Raw genomic sequence first — 12,101 nt, 5'->3', positions numbered from 1 at the left:
TATAAATTGAGAGGCTCTCCCCTCTTGTATGTGTGCTTGTACTCATCTTTTTACCTCGCAATAATATTTCACTTGCCCTTTTGGCATTTGCCCCTTAGTGGGTTTGTGTATTGTGCACATTATGTGCTTGTAATTCTTGGTTCTTTGTTAAACTCTTCTAAGAGTTATCTTGTTATTTGTATTTCCGCATTGTTCATTACATGGTATCATAGCCAATTGGGTTATTTGTGATCTTGAAAGTATTTTTCTAAGTTCTTTATCATCTCTACCTCTCGTTGCCATCATAGAGCACGACACAAGAGTTGAACATTCCTTCAAGCTCAACGGATCAAATTATTTGATGTGGGCATCGGCTATGGAGAATCACCTTCGTGGAAAAAAGCTATGGGGCTTCGTGATGGGGACCACTCTTGAACCAATATTAAAGCTCATCAAGATTGAAGGTGGCGTCGAAAAGGCCCTTGACGGTGAAGATTGCATTAAAGCAATCAATGAGCATCAAACTAAGGTAGAAATTGAGAAAGTAACCACGCCAAAAATTTGGCGTGATTCATGAACAATGTTAACATAAAAATTTGTGCCGACATTGCTAAGTTTAAAAGAGCCAATAAAGATTGGTTTTTTCTTAAGGGTATCTATACCTAAAAAGATTTAGCTAGACAATTTTTTTGTCAAGAAAAAAGTTGATCTACTAAACAAGGGGACATGAGTGTCCGTGATTACTTTAGTGTTTTATCACCACTTTGGGATGAACTTGCTCTTCTTGAGCCCAAATGGGTGGCTCCGGAAGATGTTGAACTAAGAAGAGAACAAGTTGAGAAAGAACATTCCTTTCAATTTCTCCACTGTCTTAACCCAGAATTTGAATAAGGGCATCCCTTCTTCATAGAAGCAAGGCCTTACCTATTGAAGATGCCCTTGCCGAAGTATGCCAAGAGAAAACTCGTCTTGGCATGACTCATAAAAGTGGTGAGATTTTGGTCGTCACTAGGTCGGGATCCAATGTTAAGCCTTATAGGCCTCCCCATTTTGTCAAAAATAATGGCTTTAGAAAGGGTGTCATTTGCCACTATTATAATGAACCAGGTCATATCAAACCGGTTTGTCCTAAGCTCAAAGGAAAAGCGGTCGTGATTGGTGAAAATGTCCAAAATAAAGAAGAGGTGAACAACAATAGAGAAGGCATTAAAGACACTCTAAATCAAATTTCGGAGGCACTTCAACATCTTCTCAAATGTTCCTCTACTTCGGGTGTTGCTATTGTAACCTCCTCATCTCCTCCAAGTATGTAGATTTTGGACTCCGATGCTTCTTTTCACATGACACCTCATAAACACATCCTTTCTAATGTCCATTCCATTCTCATAATATCTTATGTTTCAATGGCCGATGGAAATTCTTTGAAAATTGAAAACATTGGAACACTTGATTTAAAACATTCTCAAAATTTCTTTGTTCCAAAAGTTAGGGTGGTTCCAAAAATCAATTTAAACTTATTTTTTATTTCTCAAATTACCGATCAAGGATGTCAAGTCTCTTTCTCACCTATGGATTGCATCGTGCAGGATGAAAGTATAGATGTTTGGCACAAGAGACTTGGCCATCAGAATTTTTCAAAGACGTCTTTCTTTACCTTTTTGGGAAACGCTTGTAATGAAAAAATTATGACTTGTAAAAACTGCATCTTTGATAAATTAAAAGTCACTCCTTTTCCTCAAAGAAGCTTCGTCTCTACACAACTATTTGAATTAGTTCATTCTGATGTTAGGGGTCATTCTCCTATCATGTTTAAGGGAGGTTTCTCATATTATGTAATCTTTGTGGACGATTTCACTAGATACACATGGATTTTCTTTCTAAGTAGAAAATCCGAAGTGTTTTCCATCTTTAAAGATTTTCATGCAATGATCAAAAATCAATTTCTAAGTAATTTGTTTATTCTAAGATCCGATTCCGGAGGAGAATATATGTCAAATGAATTTCAAACTTATTTGCGAAAAAATGGAATTTGTCATCAAAGATCTTGTTCTAACACACCACAACAAAATGGTCTTGCGGAAAGAAAACATAGGCACATTATAGAAACAACTAGAACCCTTCTAATTTCTAAAAATATTCCAAAGTCATCTTGGGTCGAAGCCACTTTAACTTCAACATACCTTATTAATAGAACCCCTTCGTCATCTTTAAAAAATGCTTCTCCTTTTGAAAAACTTTATAATATGTCTTCGGATTTCAAAAGGTTAAGAATTTTTTTTTGTAAATGTTATGTACTCACTCACAAAAATGATAAGCTCTGCCCGAAGGCTATTGAATGCTTTTTCTTAGGATATGGTGAAAAACAAAAGGGATATCGATGCTTTGATCTATCAAATAATAAACTTTATATATCAAAAGATGTTACTCTCCTTAAAGAAGAATATGGTTTTGCAAATAGTGAGCCAAAGGAAAACAATGATTATTCTTTCTTATTTGATTTGCTAACCCGACAAGATGAATCAAATTCAATTGAGAATATTGAACCTCTCAATGAAGTTGAAAATCAAAATGATCAAATTTTTGACAATGAAAGAAATGAATCTCATGAAAATATAGATGAGCATATAACAAATACTACTCAAGTTTATACTAGAAGAAGTGAAAATACTCATCCATGTGCTTTTGATAAATTTTCTCAAAATATGTCTTTGGAAGAATCATCTCAAAGAAGGTCAAATCGTTTTTCTAAAGCACCCAATAGATTTGTGTCTCATAAGTCTTTTCTACCATATTTTCGAACTTGCCTATTAGCCATTCACTCCTTTTATGAAATATTTGATTCCAATGATGCTAAACAATATGCACATTGGAATGAAGCCATGGAACATGAACTTAATGCTCTTAAGAAAGCCCAAACTTAGAAAATTGTGGATCCTCATTAAGGAAAGAAACTCATAGGAAGTAGATGGGTTTTTAAGGTAAAAACAAAAAGTAATGGATCTTTAGAAAGATATAAAGCTAGATTGGTAGCTAAAGGATATGCACGGGGTAGATTATAATGAGATGTTTGTCACGGTTGCTTGAATGACAAGTGTTCGAGCTCTTATTACAATTGCTTTTATCAAAAAATGGCATATTTATCAACTTGATGTTAAAAATGCTTTTTTAAATGGGCATCTTAGTGAAGAGGTTCATATGGATCCTCCTCCTGGTATGAGCTTAAATGGAAAAGTTTCGAAACTTAAGAAAGCATTGTATGGTCTTAAACAAGCTCCCAAGGCTTGGTAGGACAAGTTTAGTAATGCATTAATTAACTTGAGTTTTGTTTCTTGTTATATTGACACTGCTCTCTTTGTTAAGAAAACAGGTGATTCTATTGTAATTCTTCTCATTTATGTTGATGATATGATCATGATAGGAAGTGACAAAGAGGGAGTAAATGACATTAAATCTATGTTAAAGAAAAAAATTTATATGTCTGACTTAGGTTTTCTGAGATATTTTTTAGGTATTGAGGTGGCCTATTCACAGCGAGGATATATTATATCCCAAATGAAACTGGCAGCAGACATTTGTGCTAAGGCGGGGATTTCTGATGATAAGAAAGTAGAAACTCCTAAAGTTATAAATGCCAAATTAAAATTTAAAGATGGTGTTTTACTTGATGATCCTACTTCTTATCAACAATTAATTGGATCACTTATTTGTCTATCATCGGCCAGATATTGCTCATGTTGTTCATTCTGTAAGCCAATTTCAGCATGCCCCTACGACAGTTCATATGGCAGATGTCATGAGAATTGTGTGATATATCAATAATACTATCTCAAAGGGACTTTTTTTATCCTCTGCTTCTTCTTTTGAATTGATTGCTTATACTGAAGCAGATTTGAGAGGTAATCCCAATGATCGAATCTCAACTACTGGTTTTTGTATTTTCTTAGGGGATTCACTTATTTCTTGGAGACGCAAGAAGCAGCAAAAAGTATCTTTGTTGTCAATTGAAACTGAATATCGTGTCATGGCATCTACAACCATGGAGAATGTATGGCTTAGAAGTCTTCTTTGTGATATGGGGGTCATCATCTCAACTTCTTCCAAAATCTGCTTGGACAACAAGAGTGTGATCTACATTGCAAGCAACCATACTTTTCATGAGTGCACAAAGCATATTGAAATGGATTGTCACTATGTTCGAGATGAATACCTCATGGAAACTATTACATTACCTTTTATTACATCAAAACATCAGTTGGCTAACTTCTTCACCAAGGCGCTTCCGACTCCTTGCTTCTTGTTTCTCCTTAGCAAACTTTCGGTTTTCTCCCCGTAAAGTTTGAGGAGGGGTGTGTTATCGTCGCAAAATTTTTCCCTTCCCGACGGGAGAGAGGGGAAACACTCTTGCGAGTCAAACTTGACCAGAGTTTGAAAATTGCTTTGAAATACTCGCCTCCATTTTGAAAATAGCGGGAAAATCCATAGGATGGGGCTCGACCTGTCGGTATGAGGTTCGACCGTTCCTGCCGCCTTTAACAGGGGTAATCGAACCAAGGACCAAATGTGTGCTTGACTTAGCTAAATTAACAAAATCGTGTTCTATCCTAAATGCACAGAGAATTCAGGCATGTGCTATGAAACTTTGTAAAATGTAGGTTGGAAAAACATGATGTATGCTTAGAAAATGCTTTGGAGTTGGAAAATATTTCTAACGCAAAAGATGGAAATCAATCTCTCAGGAAAACTCTGATAAAAGGATTTAAAATCTTAATAAAGTTTATAAAGGTTTGGGAAAATCATGAAGGAATGAGAATCCTGGGAAAATAGAAAGAATTCTTGAGAAAAGATAAACATTGAAAGGAAAATTGTTTGTCAGGAAAACTTCAACTTTGAGAATTTTCTTTGGAAAATGATTAAAGATTCATAGGAAAATTCTTTTGAGAATGGGGATCAAATCTTAGGAAATGAGAATCTTAGCCTTGAAGCATTGAAAATTGGTTTTTTTTATTCTTGAGAATGATGGAAAACTCTTTTTGAATAATTGAAAATGAATTCTAAGGAAAGAATATTTTTTAGGAAAATTGTGGAAAACTTGGCTTGGGAAAATCCAACTTTGAAAATTTTCAGTCTCTTGAGGAATCAATTTCCTTATGATGAAATTTTCTTGAGAAAAGCATGAGAAATGCATGTAATCTCATGATGCCAATGTTTTGAATGGATGAATGCACTTTGATAAAGATATCCAGAAAATTTTCTGAGGAATTTGTTGGAAAATATGTGTTAAATCAAAGTAAGCTCTTTACATATTCCGACTATGGCCGTGAACATGTTTATAATTTAATTCCACAATATTTTGCAAAATGAAAATATGATGTGATTTTGAAGATAGCCTAATAGTGTAGGCTCAATGTGGCTAATGAGAAGATAGTAGATCTGGGATTCGTCCTTATTCTGACTAGGGCCATAAATACGGAATCCTCCGAGTTTACCAACTCCTTAATAGCGAGTGCACGTGCCATTCGTGTTCATCCATAGTGGTTTTCAAATGAAAATGCATGATTCATACATCAGGATAATTGCAGGAAATAAACTATATGATATGCATCATATTCTAAGCATAAAAATAACTCTTATTCCAGTATTTGTTTTACATTTACATTGCTAAAATAAAAGGAAATAAAAAATAAGAACATAATCATTTTAAATCCTCCTTCTGAATATCCCTGCAAAACTAGAAATGGGATTAGTATAGACATGTAGGTTTTTCCAGAACCTTTCGATAATATCCAGAAATTATCGGATTTATCTAGATATAAACCTAATTTCATACCTCCTTGATATAAATATAATTAAAGTAATGTGGAAGCAAGAAAATATGAAAATAAAGATTTTGAAATTTTGAAATCATGGTGAAATCGACTGAAATACCCCTATAAAGTGATGACTTTGAAAGTAGGGCTTTTAGAAACAAAAAAAAATTGTTCTTTTTTTTTGTTAAAATTCAAAATTTTGAAATTCAAAAATAGAGGTAAATAAGGATAAAATCGATCATGAGGTTTGATGGAATGATGTCATGCATGATAAAGCCCTAAAATCATAAAGGTTTCTAAAAAAAAGCATAAAATGCTAATCAAACACCAAAATTCATGAAAAATTAAGAGAGCATCGTTGATAAATAGAGAAGCGTATTTTCACTTTGAGAGATTCAAGATCCAACCAACCATTACAAAAATATAAATCTGATAATAAAGGCCTAATTCAAATAGACAGGAATCGGCAATAGAAGCATAGGTTTTTCCTAAAATTATTGGAAAAGTATTAAATCTTTTCAAAAAAAATTAGGAAATTTTAGCGCCATACAGCAGACATCCAAACAACTAGATTCCCTTTTTACAGACCCAGCAACAGACCTACAGATCCGAGGCTAAGGTTAACCTAAATCAGTCAATGGCCTCATAAATCTATAATAGGCTCTGCAATAGGTAATACTAGCTCATGTCAGAAATGTCTGATAAAATCATCTTGAAAACTAGACTAACATGTGAAAATGCTGCCTTTTACAGATCTTAAATTGGATTTCCCATGAGGGAAATCTGAAATTTTCAATCTGATGACACTAAGCTAATGAAAAAAAGAAAAAGACTAAAGCACACAAATGAAAAAGAAGAGAACTATGGAATTTAGAAATGAACTGAGATGCAGAACATTAAACTATATAAAATCTGATAGCAAATACAAAAGTAACTAAGAGATATGATGTTCTATTAATAAGGGCTATTGGAATAAGAGGTTCGGTCCATGAGAAGGACGAACCATCTCATCCACTTAGTCTGATTATGAAAGCCCTCCAACTGTCTCATTTGAACTCATTTGTTATGCTAAAATCTGAACTTCTAATGAACCTTCACGACACTGCCGTTCCTTCCAGCAGATGGCAACAAGATCTGAGTTAATAAAACATGAACAAAGGGGTAAAATAACGTAAAATCACATTACCTTGGGGTCTTCTGTGCCAACTGAATCCGTAACCAACAATCAAAGGGGCTGGTTCCTTTCTGTCGGGCTGAAGGAAACAGGAAGAAGAAGAAGTGGGTAGGTAACTGTAACATTTGGGAAAACCGTAGCGATAATGGAGGAGCTGGTTTCTGAGTTTTGGCTGGGGATCTCTTGCACTAATTGAAATTGTAACCAGCAATCAAAGGGACTGATTCTCTTCTGCCTGGCTGAAGGAAACAGGAAGAAGCCCCTTATCACACGTCCAGCCAAGAGGATCAGAGCTTGGAGCCTTGCGATAGAGAAGGAAGAGGAGTGCAGTTCGGAAGACAGGAGGAAAATTAGGAAAAATCAAAAGCCCCCTTTTCAATCACGATGACCCTTGATTTAAATAAACCTAGGTTTTGCTAAAGTAATTGAGGGAAAATAAAAAAAGTTAAGCTACTTTTCCTAAAGTCTAGGGAGAGGGACCATCTTCTTTTTTTGAACTTTTGAAAAGCCTAACTAAGAGATAAAACCTAATTAAATTTTTTTTTTTGAAATCGTGCCACTTTGGAATGGACTATACGTTAGTTCTCAAAAAAGGTAAAACTAGAGCTTTCGGATGTGGCGCCACTCAAGGTGGGCCCACATCCGATTTTGCTTTATATATATATATATATATATATATATATATATATATATATATATATAAGACTAAACTAATTAGAAAATACAAAGCAAAATTTGGTTTAATTGCAAAAAGTTTAGAAGAAAGATGGCCCCTTGGGGCAAAAATAGTAAAAGTGTAGAGATTTTGTAAAGAAATTAAAAGTTTTTTTGCAAAAGTTGAAATAAAATTTCTAAATTTAAAGCTTCGTCCCCTTCTTCAGACAGAGTTGATCCAGTTGATAAAATTTGAAAATCCATATTAAAACTATCCAGATCGTTTTCCTGAGAAAATCTTTTGAGATTCAGAGTCTTGGGGGTAAAATGGGAAGAATTGCAATTTTGAAGACCCAGAGGGTTTGAAATCAATTTTGAAAAAGTTAAAAACTCGAATCTGGATTGAGAATTTTGAAAATCAGGAGTTCTGGACCTCGAAATGACATGTTGTGCCGTGAAGTGATATGAAATACTCATGCGATGATATGCAAAGACATGTCTTATGGAATGCAATTCTGAACCAGGAATTGGAGATTTCAGTCTCCTGTCAAGAGTAAGACTTTGAAAATCTTGCGATTTGAAGATGTTTCTGAGCCTAAATAGAGAAATTTTGAGCATTGAGAATGAATTTTGAACTTTCTGCAAGGTCCAATTTCAGAAGATGACCATTCTGCCCTCCAGTGATCCTAAAGGATGATTCACAATGGTCGGTGGAGATGTTGGGGAGGTGAGTGAAAATTTGGGGTGTTTACAGGGTGTTAAAATATATTTACTTATTTATTTATACATGCATGTATATATATATGTATGTATATAATATATTCTTCTTTATTTATTTATATCAAAATACTTGATAGGGGTATTTTGATAATTTTATTGTACCTTTATTTTTTAGTTTTTATGTAATTGGGACCATTGGGGGCCCCACCATTATAGTCGTTGGGGCTCCCCAACAACTATAATAGGAGCCCCAACGGCCCCCTCTTGTTTGCTGTTCCTTTCTCTATAAATTGAGGGGCTCTCCCCTGTTGTATGTGTGCTTGTAGTCATCTTTTTACCTCTCAATAATATTTCACTTGCCTTTTTGGCATTTGGCCCCTTAGTGGGTTTGTGTATTGTGCACATTATGTGCTCGTAATTCTTGGCTCTTTGTTAAACTTTTATAAGAGTTATCTTGTTATTTGTATTTCCGCATTGTTCATTACAACTTAAGCATTTAATCATACTACTTAAGACTACCTAATTCATTGATAATCCATGAACCAAAATTTGCAGTTTCTAGAAATGTCAGTATTAGTGTCAACCATAGGAACAAAAAAGAATAGCAGGTAGGTTTGACCAGGTGACAGGTTGCTTTAATTAAAATTTTACAAGAAACCATGATAAATAAACCCTCTATAGAAATCTGTGTAGATAAAACCAAGTATCTAATTTTACTGTTTTAAGTTAAAGTTTGCATTTTGAATTTTACTGATGGAAGAACCAATTAGTAAAAAATAGTTAAAATCTATAAAAAGAACCTAAAAGCACTTACCTAACAAAAGGTCCTCACTCAACATCTTTACTTTATCATTCTTCATTTGCTTGAGAAATGAGTCAATGGATTCAAACACTAGCTCTTTAGGGCGGTTCCCATCAATCTGCAATTTCAAACATTTTGAAATAACAAAAAACTGCCTTTTGGCTTCAAACATCACAAAATAAAACAAAGACATAAGTACCTTAATCAGAACATCTGCATATACTGAAGATACAGCTTCAACATTTTTATTATACTCTTCAATATGTGCTTTGACCTATCACCAGAAAAGCAAAAGAGTCATTTTCTATGACATACCAAAAGGAAATAAAATGAAATAGCATTTAGAAAAAGGGATAGATTTTATTGTCCCAAAAGGGAATCTGGGATTTTCACCAGTTGTACCAAGATGTATTTTTAGAATAGATATATAAAATGCTGGTACCTTTTCATCACTTAAACAGCTTGTTATAGCTATTTAGTAACTATCATAAAAGATAAACTTAAACATGATGTGTGCAAACAAGAGAATTTTTTAAAGACAAGTTTGCAACATATACCACATTATCTAAGAAAATCATTTTGATCATTTCTCAAACTTATAATACCACTAATCAGAACAGGAAAGGCCAAACTGTTACCAGTCAACCTATAACGCTCCAAAATTTCAAACTTGCAAACCTTTCAAAAAACATGCAAGAGCCTAGAAGAAAATCTCTTTCCTTTCAAAGTTTGTTTATGTAATCAGCGGAAGATAATTATTTTGTTGAATTTAGAAAGGCAAGCTGACAACTTAGGACATGTTAGAGATTGGTATCAGTGTAAAACCCCCATTTTAAAAAAAAATGTTTTGGACCCGGGCCGGATCGGGTCCGGACCCGACCCGGGCCCCTTCTTCATTAGGGTTTTAAGTAACCCGAGCACTCCCGAGCGCCGCACACACACCCCTGCGATATCGGGCGAATTAGGGAAACCCATCGAGGGTTTCCCCATTCATCACCCCCTGTGCCTTTAAGAGAAACGTTGGAGGGCGAGGGGAGTCACGCCTCCCTCTCGCAGCCCTCGCCCCCCATCGCGTCGGTCTCCTCCCTCGTTGCGCACGCCGCCGACGCCGGCCACCGCCTCCCAAGTTAGTACCTTCCCTCTTCTCTTCCTCACCCCCCCCCCCTCTCTGTCACCTCGTCGAGAGGCCGACAGGCGGCGCACGGCCCCTGCCGCGCCCTCCCGCCTCTCCTGTACTCATCGGAGGGCCGACAGGTGGCCTGCGAGGCCCCTGTCATCCCCTCTTCCCTCTGGGGGGTGCGCCGGAGTGCCGGCAGGGGACCAATGGCCCCTGCGACACTCCCTCACCTCTGTGGGTGATAGGGAAACCGACGGGAGGTCGGTTGCCCTCCCTGTCACCCCCACCCCGGTCTCTCTTTCGGGCTGGGCTCAGTCCCCCTGCCACCTCTCGATCACCTGTAGGCAGGGGCAATGCCCCTGCCGCCTCATGTTTCCCGGCAGGCGGGGGCTCGCCCCGCTGCCTCTAGAGTTTTGGCGCGCAGGGGTAGTGCCCCTGCCGCCTTCATGTCGCCCTTTTGTTTTGTTAGGCTAGCAGGGGCTCACCCCCCTTCCGCCTCTTGGCTTCTGGGAGGGCAGGGGATAACCCCCCTGCTGCCCCTTGATTCTCAACACGCAGGGGCTTGTCACCCCCCCTTGTCCCGAGCTCTCTCCCTCTCTCTGTCGGTAGGGGTTGGCCCCCTGCCGCCTCTCGACTGTCGGCAGGGGCTGGCCCCTGCCTCCTTGTTGCTGTCGGTCGGGGCTAGCCCTGTCGTCTCTTGGCTGTCGGCAGGGGCTCAGCCCCTCCCGCTTCATGGTTATCGGCAGGGGCTACCTCCCCTGCCGCATCGATGCTGCCGGCAAGGGCTGGTCCCCTGCCGTCTCGTGTTTTCGGCAGGGGCTGGCCCCACTGCCGCTTCGTGGTTGTCGGCAGGGGCTCAGCCCCTGCTGTTTCGTTGCGGTTGGCAGGGGCTCAGCCCCTGCCGCCTCATTTCTGTCGGCAGGGGCAAGCCCCCTGTCGCCTCGTTGCTGTCGGCAGGGGCTGGCCCCCCTGTCGCCTCGTTGCTGTCGGCAGGGGCTGGCCCCCCTGCCGCCTCGCTGTTTTTCGACAGAGGGCTCAGCCCCTGTCACCCCGCGGTTGTCTGCAGGCAAGGGCTCGCCCCTTGTCGCTTTTCTGATTTCGGTCAGCAGGGGCACACCCCTGCTGCCTCTCTCTTTTCCGATCGACATGCCTGTTTTTCTATTTCTCCGCATGATAATTAGAGTAGCGCTGAATACTTACACTTTTGCAGACTTCGTATCGAACCCCGCTCTGGCTCCGCGGCCTGAGCCTCGTATCATCTACACGCGTAGACGTACGCAGCTGCACGACATCCCGAGGTAGGGGAAAGTCGCACGAAGGGTTTGTATGAATGAAATAAATTATAAGGATTCTATGATAAAATAGTTTATTTGGCATGCCTTCTTACTCGTAGAATTTCTTAACTGGTGATTGGTTGTGTTGTGTTTCCGCTTCCGTATTCTTTTGAAATTGCATGCTTATTGTGAGCTCTACGAGTAGACTCATTGCTAGAAAGATCTTATTATTGTATTTCCGCCTTGCTCACTGTTATAAGTTACTATAGACGCCTTATTGGTTATTGCCTGATGAATCTTGTATGAGACTTCGTGTTTCTTAGTATTCGAGCATGCCAACTATAATACAAATTTTTATAAAACTTTGTGATGGGTTATCTATCGAGAACCCACAAATTTACTTTCGTATTTAGACCTGAAGACAAGTATGATACAAATAGTACGGGAGGTCATTGAGTACCTCGAAGTGATCAAGCAACTCCTTATTGATATCAATGAGATAATATCGGCCTCCACAGGCCCATTTGCTCAAAGAGCAATACATGTCATGTATGAACCAAAACAATCATAAAAC

General features: G+C 38.2%; 1 protein-coding gene across 2 annotated transcripts in view; it reads right to left on the bottom strand.

Moving 5' to 3' along the window:
- The window catches only part of LOC149847962 (adenylate kinase family protein), a 95,999-nt gene that overhangs the window by 71,681 nt on the left and 12,217 nt on the right, over window positions 1-12,101 (bottom strand). For both annotated transcript variants that reach the window (XR_016432634.1, XM_090010526.1), the window contains exons 5-6: window positions 9,336-9,410; window positions 9,149-9,254 (exon numbers count right to left, since the gene is read on the bottom strand). Coding sequence is in view for 1 of the 2 variants with exons in the window: in XM_090010526.1 (XP_089866652.1) it covers window positions 9,149-9,254; window positions 9,336-9,410 (181 nt within the window). In the remaining variant the exon portion in view is untranslated. The remainder of the gene's footprint in view (window positions 1-9,148; window positions 9,255-9,335; window positions 9,411-12,101) is intronic.

This window comes from Nuphar pumila, chromosome 1 (assembly GCF_984573655.1).
Source record: "Nuphar pumila chromosome 1, dmNupPumi1.hap1.1, whole genome shotgun sequence".
Taxonomy (NCBI): domain Eukaryota; kingdom Viridiplantae; phylum Streptophyta; class Magnoliopsida; order Nymphaeales; family Nymphaeaceae; genus Nuphar; species Nuphar pumila.
Note: the sequence above shows the minus strand (reverse complement) of the source record. Positions and strands in the feature narration are given on the sequence as shown.